We start from the raw sequence: 17324 nt of genomic DNA, 5'->3' as shown, positions 1-17324 counted from the left end.
CCCTTTCCTCTGCCTTCTTCCATAACCTTTGATACCTTTACTAATTAAGTACCTATCACCCACTGCTTTAAATATACCCAATGACTTGGCCTCCACAGGCATCAGTGGCAATGAATTCCACAGATTCTGGCTAAAGAAATTCCTTCTCATCCCTGTTCTAAAGAGACGTCCTCCTGTTCTGAGGCTGTACCCTCTGGTCCTAGACTCACCCCCTATTGGAAACATCCTCTCAACTTCATTCTGTCTAGGTCGTTCAATATTTGATATGTTTCAATAAGATTTCCCCCTCATTCTTCTAAACTCCAGAGATTACAGGCCAGGGCCATTAAAATGCTTCTCGCGCGTTAACCCTTTCATTCCTGGCATCATTCTCGTGGATCTCCTGTAAACTCTCTGTAATGCCAGCACAACTTTTCTTAGATAGTGGGGGTTACAGGTTTGATTACAGCTTTTAAGTGTATTTGGGTAAGTAAATAAAAGATTAAAGAAAAGAGATTCTGCAGATGCTGGAAATCAGAGCAACAAACACAAAATGCTGGAGGAACTCAGCAGGTCAGGCAGCATCTCTGGAAATGAATAAATAGCCGATGATTTGGGCTGAGACCTTTCATCAGTAGATTAAGATTAGCTTTATTTGTCACCTGTACTTTGAAACATACAGTGAAATGTGTCATTTGTTTTAACGGCCAACAGACTCCAAGGATGTGCTGGGGGCAGCCCCACCAGTGTCGCCATTCTTCCAATGCCTACATAGCACACCCACGAATTACCTGAACCCATACGACTGTGGAATGTGAGATGAAACTGGATCCGGCACCCAGAGAAAATGCACAGGGTCACGAGGAGAACGTGCAAGCTCCTTACAGACAGCGGCGGAATCAAACCCCAATTGGGAATTGCTGCCTTTGTAAAGCCTTGCACTAACCATGATGCTAGCTGTCACCCTTCAGATCGTGGATGGGAGGGCTATGGTCCAGGTGTGGGTCAATGAGATTAGGCAGGAGAGCAGTTTAGCATGAACTAAATAGGCCAGAAAAGCCTATCCTGCGGTGTAGTGCTCTATAACACTATAGGCCTACAATTGCTTACAATACTCCAGATGTAGTCTGACAAGTGCCTCACAAAGTCTTTAAAAGGTGGAGGAGGAGTGTTTTATGATAATTAATGATGTTCTGGTCAGCTGATTAATTGTGGTATATCTTTTTTCCCCTCAGCCCCTCCCAGGAGCCCAGTGCCATGGCAACAACGAGTGAGTGGCCGTGTACCCGCTGCACCTTCCTGAACCCCAGCATGCTGCGGCAGTGTTCCATCTGTGAGGCGCCGCGGGAGAGGCCGGACTTCAGCGACATTCTCCGTCTCAGCACCGAGGAGCCGCAGTGGGCCTGCTCCCGCTGCACCTTCAGGAATTCTGTCAACAAGAGCCAGTGCGATGTCTGTGGTTCCTTGCAGGCCCACACTCCCCTCTCGCCTCCCGCGGCCCCGCCTAATGGGCACCCCAAGGGCCTGCCAGCGGCGGTGGAACACCGTGGCCTCCCCTGCCCGCAGGATGCCGCCGGGAGACTGGTCAATGGTGATGCCCGCGGTGGCTGCAGCGAGGGGGCCACGCCGGACGCCTCCAAAGCCTGGGCCTGCCAGCGCTGTACTCTTCACAACACGCCCTCGGCAAACTCGTGCTCGGCCTGCGGAGGGCCCCGCAAGCTCTCTCTGCCCAAGATCCCGCCCGAAGCCCTGGTGGTGCCTGAGGTGGTGACCCCAGTGGGCTTCCAGCTGCCGTCAGGCCCGGTGACGGCAGGGCAGCTCGGCGAACTGGTGGAGTCCGACGTGTCCCCCGTTCGCAGCATGGATGCTGAGAGCCCATGCTCGCCGGTCGTCAGCCCACTCTCTCCGCTGATCCAGAATAACCCGGTGCCGCGAAGCCGCAGGGAGGTGCCGCCCGCTGCCAAATTCCAGCCTCCCGCTCCGGAGCCCCCTGCCAGCAGCTCGCCTACCTCCAGTCCCCCTGTCCCAGTGGCCAGGGGAGCTCCCCAGGGACAAGTGAAACCTGCTGCAAAACTCCAGGAACTTTTTTGCCCCAAGCGGCTGAGTGTTTTGGACGAGGAGATGGAGGTGGTGCCCAGTCAGTGGAAGTGTGCGTCGTGCTCCCAGGCTAATTCCGCAGCCGTGTTGAAATGTGAAGCCTGCAGGACCGCCAAAGGTGGAGACGTCATAGACCTAACGGGGGACTCAGTGCGCTTCACTCCCTTCACTCCCTCCAGTCCCGACTTCACCACCTGGACTTGCTCAAAGTGCACTCTGAAAAACCCCACTGCTGTCCAGAAATGCACTGCCTGTTGTACCTCGAAGCTGCATGGTTTCCAAGACCACGGCCTCGCGGAACGAGGGCCGCGGTGCCCGGACTGTAACGTGGAGAGGGGCTCGAGCGGCACAGCCTGCGCCTCGTGTGGGGGCAGGGCCCCGGCTGTGCGGAAGCCCATCAAACTCTTTCCAGTGCTGCCGCCCTCCTCCCGGGAGAAGTCCAACGAGTGGTCCTGTCCCGCCTGCACTCTCCTCAATGACCTGAAGGCAAAGCACTGTGCAGCCTGCCACACCCCACAGCAGTACCTCACGCTGAGGAAGGGCTCAAAGCCTTTGAAGAGGAGAGAGAGTATCCTGGTGGAAGCAAGGAGAAAGACAGACGAAGGCGAGGCCAAAGAGTTGTGGGAGAACATCGTGAAGTTCTGCCAGGAGGTAAAACTGATTTTCACTATGAGTGTATGTTGCTGCAGGTATAACCCCATGATACGTGGCCACTTGTAACTTGTCAGACAGGTATCTACTAATTAGGGCAACACACCCACAATGCTCAGCAGGTTAGGCAGCATCTGTGGAGAGGAATAAGCAGTCAATGTTTCAGGCTGCTTCACTTCATCAGGACTGGGAGGGAGAGATTATCAGTGTAAACGGGTGTGGGTAAGGGGGAGTGATAGGTGGAACCAGGTCTGTGGGTAATCAGCAGTGAGAGAGAGGGTGGGTTGCATCTATGAAGGGGAATATCTAGACACACACATCTTTCGCTACTCGTGCACAAAAGAATTTAAACTGCGCACAAAAGTTTGTCACCCTCTACCTCGTTGGCATGTTGATTATATCTCATGATTGTACACAATCACATTTCCGGTTTCTGATGTGGATGTTGTTGGCAGTGTGGAGTTTGCCATGATTTGTCTACAGATTTTAGAACTGGTTTATTATATGGTTTTGATTGAAGAAATTGTTGATTCACCATGTCAAATTCCAAAGAGCAAAGGGTGTGAAGCACAAAAGAGCTGCTCGTTCATTTAAAGTGGAGCGGCTTTATGGAACAGTAGAACTGCTGCACTGAAAGCTCATGAGGTCAGGAATATGCAGCTATGAGAAATCTTTACGTACAATACAGAAACTGGTGTTACCTGCGTGTATTGTCGTAATGCAAAAATTGCCAGAGAATTTGCAAGTGGGAAGAATATTTGGAAACTTGACCTGTTAAAGCGTCACTTAGAAAGCAAATCACATATGGACGGTGTGCGAAAGCTCCGGCAGGAAAATCCTTCGTTACTCGCTGCAGGCCTGCTACGTATGTTTTGTGAGAGTGCAGATGAGCGAGAGTGAAAATGATCAAACCTAGAGGAGTTCAAAGTTCTTATTGACAGTGTTTTGATAACAGTTAAAATGATTACCTCTATATAAAATCCAGTGCACACATGTTGTCACTGGGCAAAAAATTGCACAGCACAAGATCTTTGCGCACACAGGTCATTACAAATCGGAGGGGACATTGTAACCAGACCCTTCTTCAAAACTGGAAAGGAAGGGGACAGAAGTCCTGATGAAGTGTCTCGGCCCGAATCAGCGACTGTTTACTGTTTTCCATAGATGCTGCCAGACATGCTGAGTTTCTCCGGCATTTTGTGTGAGTTGCTTTGGATTTGCAGGACTTCTCGTGTTTGTAGCCAGAATAAAAAGGTGGGGTGGTGGGGGAGGGGGAGTACAAGGTGGCAGCTGACAGGTTAGACCAAGTGAGGGGAGAGGTGGGTGGGGGAGGGAGTGTAGTAAGATGCTGGGAGGCGATAGGTGGATTAGGTAAAGGGCTAAAGAAAAAGAAATCTGAAAGGAGAGGACAGTGGCCATGAAGACAGAGAAGGAGGAAGGAGGTGATGGTCAGGTCAGGTGAGGAGAGAAGGGGTGAGGGGGGAACCAGAATGGGGAATGGAAAAGGAGAGAAGGAGGGAGACTATTGTGTTCATGCTGTAAGGTTAGGAGCCACACAGACAGAATATGAGGTGTGGCTCCTCCACCTGTGAGTAGCCTCTGGAGCTAGAGAGGCCATCGGAATGGGAACGAGAAGTTGAATTGAAAGGGATGGTCATGGGGAGATCCGATCTTTTACGGCAGACACTTTTTGCCTCTGATAGACTTGTAAATGAACAGATTTGCATGGTGCAGCACATCCCCATGGTGCTTTACACATTTCTGTAATTTGCAAGAGCAAGGGACAGGAGGAAGTCATTTTGTTAGATGTATCTTTTCAATAATCTGTGATACCATTGCCTAGCAATAACATGTATCACTCTGTGCAGTTATATCTTCAATTGATGTCACACAGCTCCTTGGGGTGTACCACATTTCTGAAACCCTCTTTGTGGTGAAATATTTCCCGATGCAACTCCTGTATGACCTGGCAAAATTCCAAAGATATTTCTCCATGTTCTGGGCTCGTTCACCAAACTTTATTTAGCTCTAATCAGTTTAAGCATCCAACGAGAGCACTACGTAATCTGCTACGTTCAAGGGAATGTCTGGTCTCTGAGGTATTTTATCCCTGATTATGGGGTGGAGCCCAGTCCATAAATGGAGACCTAATGATGCACAGCTAACGAAGATACCGTGTTCCTGAGTTCTGCTTAGGGCAGTGCCAGCAGCTCAGGGAAAGCGTGAATGAATTACAGGTTCAGGATCAGGTTTATTATACTGTATGTCGTGAAATTTGTTGCTTTCTGGCAGCAGTACTGTGCAATGCATTGAAAAATTACTGTCAGTTAGAATCAGGAACATATTAAAAATAGTGCAGCAAGAGAGCAAAAGAGTGAGGTAGTGTTCCTGGGTTTATTGTCCTTTCAGAAATCTGATGATAGAGGGAAGAAGCTGTGCCTAAAACGTTGAGTGTGTGTCTTCAGGCTCCTGTCCCTGCTTGGAAGGAGATGCTGGCAGGGATGACAGCAGAGCAGCAATAGTGTGAGTTTCTGGGGAAAATGAGGAAGGTGCAGGATAGATGTATTCCAAAAAAAAGAAGAAATACTCAAATGGCAAAATAGTACAACCATGGCTGACAAGGGAAATCAAAGCTAATGTAAAAGCAAAAGAAACAGCATACAACAAAGCAAAAATTAGTGGGAAGATAGAGGATTGGGAAGCTTTTAAAAACCTACAGAGAGCAACTAAAATAATCATTAACAGAAAAAGATTAAGTATGAAAGCAAGCCAACAAACAATATCAAAGTGGATAGTAAAAGTTTTTTCAAAAATGTAAAAAATAAAAGAGAGATGAGAGTGGATCTAGGACCGCTAGAAAATGAGGGCGGAGAAGTAATAACGAGGGCCAAGAAGATGGCAGCTGAACTAAATGAGTATTTTGTGTCAGTCTTCGCTGTGGAAGACACTGGGCATGTGCCAGGTGTGGAAGGGTGTGACGGAAGAGACGTGAGCGAAGTTACTGTTACAAGGGAGAAGGTGCTCAAAAAGCTGAAAGCTCTAAGGATACAAAAGTCAAGTGGACTAGATTAACTGCACCCCCAGGATTCTGAAAAAGATAGTGTTAGAGATTGTGGTGGCACGAGCAAGGATCTTTCAAAAATCATTGGACTCCAGCATGGTGCTAGAGGACTGGAAAATTGCAAATGTCCCTCCACTCTTTAAGAAAGGAGGAAGGCAACAGAAAGGAAATTATAGACCAGTTAGTCTGACCTCAGTGGTTGGGAAGATGTAAGAGTCAATTTTTAAGGATGAGGTTATGGAGTACTTGGTGACACAGGACAAAATAGGACAAAGTCAGCGCAGTTTCCTTAAGGGAAAATCCTGCCTGACGAACCTGCTGGAATTCTTTGAGGAGATTACAGGTCGGATAGATAAAGGGGATGCAGTGGATGTTGTATATTTGGACATTCAGAAGGCCTCTGACAATGTGCCACACATGAGGCTGCTTACCAAGTTAAGAGCACATGGTATTACAGGAAAGTTACTAACATGGTTAGAGCATTGGCTGATTGGTAGGAGGCAGCGAGTGGGAATAAAAGGATCCTTTTCTGTTTGGCTGCCAGTGACCAGTGGTGTTCTGCAGGGGTCAGTATTGGGACCACTTCTTTTTATGCTGTATGTCAATGATTTAGATGATGGAAAAGATGGCTTTGCTGCCAAGCTTGCAGATGATACGAAGATTGGTGGAGGGACAGATAGTGCTGAGGAAACAGGAAGGCTGCAGAAGGAATAGACAAATTAGGAGAACGGGCAAGAGAGTGGGAAATGAAATACAATGTTGGAAAATGCATGGCCATGCACTTTGGTAAAAGAAATAAATGTGCAGACTATTTTCTAAACGGGGAGAAAGTTCAAAAATCTCAAATGAAAAGGAACTTGGGAGTCCTTGTGCAGTACATCCTAAGGGTTAACTCACAGGATAAGTCAGTGGTGAGGAAGGTCTAGAATACAAGAGCAGGGATGTGATGCTGAGGCTTTATAAGGCACTGGTGAGGCCTCACCTTGAGTATTGTGTACAGTTTTGAGCTCACTGAAGACAAGATGTGTTGGCTTGGAGAGGGTTCAGAGAAGTTTCACAAGGATGATTCCGGGAATGAAAGGGTTATCATACAAGGAACATTTGATGGCTCTGGGTCTGTACTCACTGGAATTCAGAAGGATGAGGGGGGATCTCATTGAAAGCTTTTGAATGTTGAAAGGCCTAGACAGAGTGGATGTGGAAAGGATGTTTCCCATGGTGGGAGAGTCTAGGACCAGAGGGCACAGCCTCAGGATAAAGGGGCGTCCATTCAAAACAGAGATGTGGAGAAATTTCATTAGCCAGAGGGTGGTGAATTTGTGGAATTTATTACCACAGGCAACCGTGGAGGCCAGGTTGTTGGGTGTATTTAAGGCAGAGATTGATAGATTCCTGGCATCAAAGGTTACCCAGAGAAGACCGGGCAGTGGGGCTGATGAGGGGAGAAAAGGATCAGCCATGATGGAATGGCAGAGCAGACTTGATGGACCAAATGGCCTCATTCTGCTCCTGTCTTATGGTCTCATGGTCCTTGTGGAAGTGGTGCCACTTTTATTTGTACAGTAACTAAAATTTGCCATTGTTTACATTGTTAGTCACTGTCTTATTGTGAGCTATTGCAGCATACATTATGTATAATATTCCAACAATAATAAAATCCAGGAAGTAAACAGTACTACTGTACTGTACCAGAGGATGTCTTGCAGTTCAGAGCTAAACTCGGGTTTGTAAAACTGCTTTGCAATGTTTGACACAAGGATTTAAGGGTTTAGTTGTAAAAATATCATCAGGTGATTGTGTGGTGTTGGTAATGTTTGAACAGCTAATACTCTAAGATCCAATGAATAAATCACTTTCTGATGCCATCCTTTTCCAAAGGAGTGGTTTACAGCGATTGCCTTTACGTTACTGTCCTTATCCCCACCCTCCACTAACCCTGGTGTAAAAGTGACGTAACACAGGCTCTGCTCCTGATAGACGAGACCAGATTCAGAGTATTGAGTGCAGTTCTGGTCACCTACCGACAGGAAAGATATCAAAAAGATTGAAGGTGTGCAGAGAACATTTAGAGAAATGTTGGCAGGGCCTGAGGACCTGAGTTATACGGGAAGATTGAATAGGTTACTCCTTAGAAAGTTGGAGATTGAGGGAAGATTTGATGGAAGTTTACAAAACTAGGAGGGGTAGCTATAAGGTAAATGCAAGTAGGTTCTTTTCACCCCTAGGATTTTTCTCTAGAGGTTAAGGGTGAAAGGTGTACTGTTTAGGGGAACCTGAGGGGGAACTTCTTCACTCAGAGTGTGGTTGGAGAGAGGAACGAGCTGCCAGCATAAGTGGCGGATGTGAGTTTGATTTCAACATTTCAGAGCAGCTTGGATAAGTACATGGATGGAGGATTATGGAGGGCTGTGTGGGCCAGGTGTGGGTTGATGGGAGTAGGTAGAATTATAGTTTGGCATGGACTAAATGGGCCGAATGGCTGTACATCTGTGCTGTAGTGCTCTGTGACTCTGACTCTATAACCACCAACCGTTCTGATGCCTCCTCAGATGCTGCAGTTTTTGCATTGTTGTTGATGTACAGACTGTGGAGCCAAATGGCCTGTTTCCGGGCCAGCACAGCCGCGCCGCGGTTAGCACAATCACTGTACAGTCCGGTCCGGGTTCGCTTCCTACCACCCTCTGTAACGAGTTTGTATATTCCCTCTGTGATCGGGTCACCTCCCCATTCCAAAGACATACAGGCCTCACAGGTAGATAGATAGATAGATAGATAGATAGATAGATACTTTATTCATCCCCATGGGGAAATTCAACTTTTTTCCAATGTCCCATACACTTGTTGTAGCAAAACTAATTACATACAATACTTAACTCAGTAAAAAATATGATATTCATCTAAATCACTATCTCAAAAAGCATTAATAATAGCTTTTAAAAAGTTCTTAAGTCCTGGCGGTAGAATTGTAAAGCCTAATGACATTGGGGAGTATTGACCTCTTCATCCTGTCTGAGGAGCATTGCATCGATAGTAACCTGTCGCTGAAACTGCTTCTCTGTCTCTGGATGGTGCTATGTAGAGGATGTTCAGAGTTATCCATAATTGACCGTAGCCTACTCAGCGCCCTTCGCTCAGCTACCGATGTTAAACTCTCCAGTACTTTGCCCACGACAGAGCCTGCCTTCCTTACCAGCTTATTAAGACGTGAGGCGTCCCTCTTCTTAATGCTTCCTCCCCAACACGCCACCACAAAGAAGAGGGCGCTCTCCACAACTGACCTATAGAACATCTTCAGCATCTCACTACAGACATTGAATGACGCCAACCTTCTAAGGAAGTACAGTCGACTCTGTGCCTTCCTGCACAAGGCATCTGTGTTGGCAGTCCAGTCTAGCTTCTCGTCTAACTGTACTCCCAGATACTTGTAGGTCTTAACCTGCTCCACACATTCTCCATTAATGATCACTGGCTCCATATGAGGCCTAGATCTCCTAAAGTCCACCACCATCTCCTTGGTCTTGGTGATATTGAGACGCAGGTAGTTTGAGTTGCACCATATCACAAAGTCCTGTATCAGTTTCCTATACTCCTCCTCCTGTCCATTCCTGACACACCCCACTATGGCCGTGTCATCAGCGAACTTCTGCACATGGCAGGACTCCGAGTTATATTGGAAGTCTGATGTGTACAGGGTGAACAGGACCGGAGAGAGTACGGTTCCCTGCGGCGCTCCTGTGCTGCTGACCATCGTGTCAGACCTACAGTCTCCCAACCGCACATACTGAGGTCTATCTGTCAAGTAGTCCACTATCCAATCCACCATGTGAGAGTCTACTCCCATCTCCGTTAGTTTGTGCCTTAAGATCTTGGGCTGGATGGTGTTAAAGGCACTAGAGAAGTCAAGGAATGTAATCCTCACAGCACAACTGACCCCATCTAGGTGAGAGAGTGATTTGTGCAGCAAATACGTGATAGCATCCTCCACTCCCACCTTCTCCTTATACGCAAACTGAAGAGGATCCTGGGCGTGCCTGGTTTGTGGCCTCAGATTCTGTATTATCAGCCGCTCCATGGTCTTCATCACGTGCGACTTCAAGGCAACAGGTCTGAAGTCATTCAACTCCTTTGGTTGTGGTTTCTTCGGTACCAGGACAATACAGGATGTTTTCCACTGTCTGGGTACTCTTCTCTGCTCCAGGCTCATGTTGAAGATGCGCTGTAGTGGTTCTCCCAGCTCAGTCGCACAGGCCCTCAGTAATCGTAGATAGGTAGATAGGTAGATAGTGTAGTTAAGAAAGCTTATGGAGTGTTAGCTTTCATAAGTCGAGGGATAGAGTTTGAGTCGCGGGGTAATGATGCAGCTCTATAAAACTCTGGTTAGGCCACACTTGGAGTACTGTGTCCAGTTCTGGTCGTCTCACTATAGGAAGGATGTGGAAGCATTGGAAAGGGTACAGAGGAGATTTACCAGGATGCTGCCTGGTTTAGAGAGTATGCATTATGATCAGAGATTAAGGGAGCTAGGGCTTTACTCTCTGAAGAGGAGGATAAGAGGAGACATGACAGAGGTATACAAGATATTAAGAGGAATAGACAGAGTGGACAGCCAGCACTTCTACCCCAGGGCACCACTACAAGAGGGCATGGCTTTAAGATAAGGGGAGGGAAGTTCAAGGGGGATATTAGAGGAAGGTTTTTTTAATCAGACAGTGGTGGTGTGTGGAATGCACTGCCTGAGTCAGTGGTGGAGGCAGATACACTAGAGAAATTTAAGAGACTACTAGACAGGTATATGGAGGAATTTAAAGTGGAGAGTTATATGGGAGGCAGGGTTTAAGAGTTGGCACAACATTGTGGGATGAATGGCCTGTACTGGGCTGTATTGTTCTATGTTAGAGTTAGTAAGCTGTGGCATGTTAATTTGACTGCCCCCCCCCCCAACACATCCTTGGACTATGTTGGTCATTGATACAAATTACATATTTCACTGTATGTTTCAATGTACATGTGACACAAAAAGCTAATTTTCAAATACTGTGTAATGTTTTTTACTTTTATAGCTGAATCCAGCCCTTCATTCGCATGCACAATGCCTGTGTTTTTTTCCAATTTGCAACCAGGTGATGCTATCATCCTACATCTTTTGACGTGAGTTATAAGGACCCAGTAATATCAGCCACTTTCTTGTTTTGTGTCCAAGAATTTGCTCTGAATGTTAAAATTACACATGTTAATTACCGCAGCACATTCTGACTACACCTCGAGATAAGGTAATTGCTCAGGGCCCCAGTGAATAAATGTCATCCTGCAGGTTTTAGAGAAATGCGCGAGGGAGGATTTTTAAAAAATCATGTTTGTGAGTCTTCCAATTAAAATTCAGATGCAGTCCTGAGTATGTCTTTAATTGCTCCATAGAAAACTGTAAAGTCGTGCGTGTGTCTTCTGTGAGCTCTAAATCACTCCCCTGTTATTTAGGGATACAGAGTGGAGTAATCCCTTCCTGCCCTTTGAGCCACATGGCCCCAGAAGTTCCCAATGATCTCGATCCCCCTAACCGAATCACAGAACAATTTACAATGACCAACATCTTCTGAATGATTGTGTGTGTACCCTGAAATATCATGCATTACATTCCAGTTCACTGGGCCGTTGGTTAACCAGGACAGCTGTTTATTTGGGACAACTCTTGAAGATAAAAACTAATTAAGGAAATTCAGGATTCCCTTTGTTTATTTGGGATAATATGCTGCTTAATTGGAACAAGAAACTGTGGACGAACGGTTTCTAACATGGGTCAGTTGCATGCACTTGTTTGGCCGTTAGACACTACACTGTCCTTAGAAAGAACCTTTTTTAAAAAATAGCATCAGTTGCATGTATTTGTGTTCAAAAAGTGGTCATTTTTGTCACAGTTGTCAAGAAATAAGTAGTAAGTGTTTTGTTCACTGCGGTTTCAAACATTGAAGCTTAAATATGCCGGAAACGGCTGGCAGTGAAAATGAAACAATTTCACTACTTCAACAAGTTAGGAACTATGAAGAATTTGAAGGTAACAATTTATGCTTCCAAGTTCCTGCCTAATAGCCTCATATTTTCCCTTACTCCAATTAAACACCCCTACCTCTTTTGCCTCCCTCCCTGTCCTTTCTGGAGTATAGGAAACTGATACAGGACTTTGTGATATGGTGCAACTCAAACTACCTGCGTCTCAATATCACCAAGACCAAGGAGATGGTGGTGGACTTTAGGAGATCTAGGCCTCATACGGAGCCAGTGATCATTAATGGAGAATGTGTGGAGCAGGTTAAGACCTACAAGTATCTGGGAGTACAGTTAGACGAGAAGCTAGACTGGACTGCCAACACAGATGCCTTGTGCAGGAAGGCACAGAGTCGACTGTACTTCCTTAGAAGGTTGGCGTCATTCAATGTCTGTAGTGAGATGCTGAAGATGTTCTATAGGTCAGTTGTGGAGAGCGCCCTCTTCTTTGTGGTGGCGTGTTGGGGAGGAAGCATTAAGAAGAGGGACGCCTCACGTCTTAATAAGCTGGTAAGGAAGGCGGGCTCTGTCGTGGGCAAAGTACTGGAGAGTTTAACATCGGTAGCTGAGCGAAGGGCGCTGAGTAGGCTACGGTCAATTATGGATAACTCTGAACATCCTCTACATAGCACCATCCAGAGACAGAGAAGCAGTTTCAGCGACAGGTTACTATCGATGCAATGCTCCTCAGACAGGATGAAGAGGTCAATACTCCCCAATGCCATTAGGCTTTACAATTCTACCGCCAGGACTTAAGAACTTTTTAAAAGCTATTATTAATGCTTTTTGAGATAGTGATTTAGATGCATATCATATTTTTTTACTGAGTTAAGTATTGTATGTAATTAGTTTTGCTACAACAAGTGTATGGGACATTGGAAAAAAGTTGAATTTCCCCATGGGGATGAATAAAGTATCTATCTATCTATCTAAAGCCTGGCACTCGAAGTAACCATTCTAGCCCCTGAGCCATCCAGATCTCTGTAATGGCCACAACATCATAGCTCCAAATTCTGATCCACACTTTAAGCTCATCCACTTTGTTCATAATACTCTGCATTAAAATAGACACATCTCAAACCATCGGTCTGAGCACGTCCCTTCTCTATCACCTGCCTATCCTCCCTCTCGCACTGTCTCCAAGCTTTCTCTACTTATGAGCCAACCGCTTCTTCCTCTGTCACTTCAGTTTGGTTCCCACCCCCCCCCCCCCCCCATCAATTCTAATTTAAACTCCCCAGTAGCCTTAGCAAACCTCCCACCAGGATATTGGTCCCCCTCAGATTCAAGGGCAACCAGTCCTTTTTGTACAGTCACACCTGCCCCAAAAGAGGTCCCAATGATCCAGAAATCTGAATCCCTGCCCCCTGCTCCAATCCCTCAGCCTCGCATTTATCTTCCACCTCATTCTATTCGTATACTCACTGTCACGTGGCACAGGCAGTAATCCCAAGATTACTATCTTTGAGGTCCTGCTTCTCAACTTCCTTTCTAACTTCCTGTATTCTGCTTTCAGGACCTCTTCCCTCTTCCTACCTATGTCATTGGTACCAATATGTACCACGACCTCTGGCTGTTCTCCTTCCCACTTCAGGATATCATAGACGTGATCAGAAACATTCTGGACCCTGGCACCTGGGAGGCAAACTACCAATGGGCTAATTCTGCTCCTATGTCTTATGGCCAAACACTCCTCATATGTTAACCCCTTCATTCCCATAATCATCTTGTGGAACCTCTCCAAGAGGTTCATGGCTCATAACCCATGAGCCTCTTGTGGACTCTCTCCAATGACAACACATCCTTTCTGAGATATGGGGCCCAAAACTGTTGACAGTACTAGTGTCTTATAAAGCCTCAGCCTTATATCCTTGTTTTTATATTCTATTTCCCTTGAACATTTCATGTGCCAACATTTGCCAACATTTCATTTGCTTTCTTTACCACAGACTCAACCTTCTGGGAGTCTTGCACGAGGATTCCTAAGTCCCTCTGCACCTCTGATGTTTGAACCTTCTCCCAACTTAGATAATAGCCACAACTGATCGACAGATGATGCAATAGTCACTGCTCCTCATAACGTCCTTACACATCTGGAGAAGGAGGATGCTTATGTGAGAATGCTGTTCTTGGACTGCAGTTCAGCATTCAACACCATAATTCCATCCAGGCTCGACAAGAAGCTCAGAGACCTCGGCCTTGACCCTGCCTTGTGCAGGTGGATCCTGGACTTCCTGTCAAATCGCCAGCAGGTTGTAAGAGTGGGCTCCCTCACCTCCAACCCTCTGACTCTCAATACAGGAGCCCCTCAGGGCTGCGTACTGAGAGCCCTCCTTTACTCCCTGTATACCCATGACTGTATTGCCACTCGCACCTTCAATCTGTTAATTAAAGATGTGTCTATTTTAACACAAGGAGTGTTGTGAACAAAGTAGATGAGCTTAGAGCTTGGATCGGTACTTGAAGATATGATGTGGTGGCCATTACAGAGACTTGGATGGCTCAGGAACAGGAATGGTTACTTAAAGTGCCGAGTTTTAGATGTTTCAGAAAGGACAGGGAGGGAGGCAAAAGGGGTGGGGGTGTAGCACTGTTGATCAGAGATAGTGTCACGGCTGCAGAAAGGGTGGACATCATGGAGGGATTGTCTACGGAGTCTCTGTGGGTGGAGGTTAGGAACAGGAAGGGGTCAATAACTTCACTGGGTGTTTTTTATAGGCCGCCCAATAGTAACAGGGATATCGAGGAGCAGATGGGGAAACAGATCCTGGAAGGGTGTAATAATAAAAGAGTTGTCGTGATGGGAGATTTTAATTTCCCAGATATCGATTGGCATCTCCCTAGAGCAAGGGGTTTAGATGGGGTGGAGTTTGTTAGGTGTATTCAGGAAGGTTTCTTGTCACAATATGTAGATAAGCCTACAAGAGGAGAGGCTGTACTTGATCTGGTATTGGGAAATGAACCTGGTCAGGTGTCAGATTTCTCAGTGGGAGAGCATTTTGGAGATAGTGATCATAATTCTGTCTCCTTTACAATAGCTTTGAAGAGAGATAGGAACAGACAAGTTAGACAAGTGTTTAATTGAAATAAGGGGAATTATGAGGCTATCGGGCAGGAAATTGGAGGCTTAAATTGGAAACAGATGTTCTCAGAGAAAAGTACAGAAGAAATGTGGCAAATATTTGTGTGGAGTTCTGTATAGGTACGTTCCAAAGAGACAGGGAAGTTATGGTAGGGTACAGGAACTGTGGTGTACAAAGGCTGTAATAAATCTAGTCAAAAAGAAAAGCTTACAAAAAGGTTCAGAGAGCTAGGTAATGTTAGAGATCTAGACGATTATAAGGCTAATAGGAAGGAGCTTAAGAAGGAAATTAGGACAGCCAGAAGGGGCTAAGAGAAAGCCTTGGCAGGCAGGATTAAGGAAAATCCCGGCATTCTACAAGTAGGTGAAGAAGAAGAGGATAAGACGTGAAAGAATAGGACCTATCAAGTGTGACAGTGGGAAAGTGTGTATGAAACCGGAGGAAATAGCAGAGATACTTAATGAATACTTTACTTAAGTATTCTCTATGGAAAAAGATCTTGGTGATTGTAGTGATGACTTTCAGCAGACTGAAAAGCTTGAGCATGTAGATATTAAGAAAGAGGATGTACTGGAGCTTTAGGAAAGCATCAAGTTGGATAAGTTGCTGGGACCAGATGAGATCTCCCCCAGGCTACTGTGGGAAGTGAGGGAGGGGATTGCTGAGCCTCTGGCAATGATCTTTGCGTTATCAATGGGGACAGGAGAGGTTCTGGAGTATTGGAGGGTTGCGAATGTTGTTCCTTTGTTCAAGAAAGGGAGTAGAGATAGCCCAGGAAATTATAGACCTTATCTCAGTGGTTGGTAAATTGATGGAGAAGATCCTGAGAGGCAGGATTTATGAACATTTGGAGAGGTATAATATGATTAGGAGTAGTCAGCATGGCTTTGTCAAGGGCAGGTCGTGCCTTACGAGCCTGATTGAATTTTTTGAGGATGTGACTAAACACGTTGATGAAGGGCAGTAGATGTAGTGTATATGGATTTCAGCAAGGCATTTGATAAGGTACCCCATGCAAGACTTATTGAGAAAGTAAGGAGGCATGGGATCCAAGGAGACATTGCTTTGTGGATCCAGAACTGACTTGCCCACAGAAGGCAAAGAGTGGTTGTAGATGGGTCATATTCTGCATGGAGGTCGGTCACCAGTGGGGTGCCTCAGGGATCTGTTCTGGGACCCCTACTCCATGATTTTTATAAATGACCTGGATGAGGAAGTGGAGGGATGGGTTAGTAAGTTTGCTGATGACACAAAGGTTGGAGGTGTTGTGGATAGTGTGGAGGGCTGTCAGAGATTACAGCGAGACATTGATAGGATGCAAAACTGGGTTGAGAAGTGGCAGATGGAGTTCAACACAGATAAATGTGAAGTATTTCATTTTGGTAGGTCAAATATGATGGCAGAATATAGTATTAATGATAAGAGTCTTGGCAGTGTGGAGGATCAGAGGGATCTTGGGGTCCAAGTCCATAGGAAGCTCAAAGCAGCTGCGCAGGTTGACTCAGTGGTTAAGAAGGTGTGCAGTGTATTGGCCTTCATCAATTGTGGAATTGAATTTAGGAGCCGAAAGGTAATGTTGCAGTTATATAGGACCCTGGTCAGACCCCACTTGGAGTACTGTGCTCAGTTCTGGTCACCTCACTACAGGAAGGATGTGGAAGCCATAGAAAGGATGCAGAGGAGATTTACAAGGATGTTGCCTGGATTGGGGAGCATGCCTTATGAGAATAGGTTGAGTGAACTGGGCCTTTTCTCCTTGGAGCAACAGAAGATGAGAGATGACTTGATAGAGGTGTATAAGATGATGAGAGGCATTGATCGTGTGGATAGTCAGAGGCTTTTTCCCTGGGCTGAAATGGTTACCACAAGAGGACACAGGTTTAAGGTGCTGGGGAGTAGGCACAGAGGAGATGTCAGGGGTAAGTTTTTTACTCAGAGAGTGGTGAATGCTTGGAATGGTCTGCCGGCAACGGTGGTGGAGGCTGATACGATAGGGTCTTTTAAGAGACTTTTAGATAGGTACATGGAGCTTAGTAAAATAGAGGGCTATAGGTAAGCCTAGTAATTTCTCAGGTAAGGACATGTTCGGCACAACTTTATGGGCCGAAGGGTCTGTATTGTGCTGTAGGTTTTCTGTGTTTCAATGTAAGTTTGCCAACAATACCACACTGATTGGCCTTATCTCAAACAATAACGAGGTGGCCTTCAGGGAAGTAGTCATCTCTCTGACACAGTGATGTCAAGAAAACAACCTCTCCCTCAATGTTGCAAAAACAAAGGAGCTGGTTGTGGATTACAGGAGGAATGGAGACAGGCTAACCCCTATTGCCCTCAATGGATTTGGGGGTTGAGAGGGTAAACAGCTTGGCATCCACAATCACCAAAGACCTCACGTGGTCTGTACACACCAGCTG

The 17324-nt window shown here is 46.0% G+C and overlaps 1 protein-coding gene across 8 annotated transcripts in view; it reads left to right on the top strand.

Moving 5' to 3' along the window:
- capn15 (calpain 15) overlaps positions 1-17324 on the top strand; it is a 286273-nt gene that overhangs the window by 202008 nt on the left and 66941 nt on the right. For all 8 annotated transcript variants that reach the window (XM_073060103.1, XM_073060101.1, XM_073060100.1 and 5 more), the window contains one exon: positions 1215-2727. In XM_073060103.1, the coding sequence (XP_072916204.1) occupies positions 1237-2727 (1491 nt within the window). In that variant the 5' untranslated portion in view covers positions 1215-1236. The remainder of the gene's footprint in view (positions 1-1214; positions 2728-17324) is intronic.

The sequence above is a fragment of the Hemitrygon akajei genome, chromosome 11, assembly GCF_048418815.1.
Source record: "Hemitrygon akajei chromosome 11, sHemAka1.3, whole genome shotgun sequence".
Lineage (NCBI taxonomy): Eukaryota > Metazoa > Chordata > Chondrichthyes > Myliobatiformes > Dasyatidae > Hemitrygon > Hemitrygon akajei.
The sequence above is the reverse complement of the archived record's forward strand: the minus strand, read 5'-3'. Positions and strand labels throughout refer to the sequence as shown.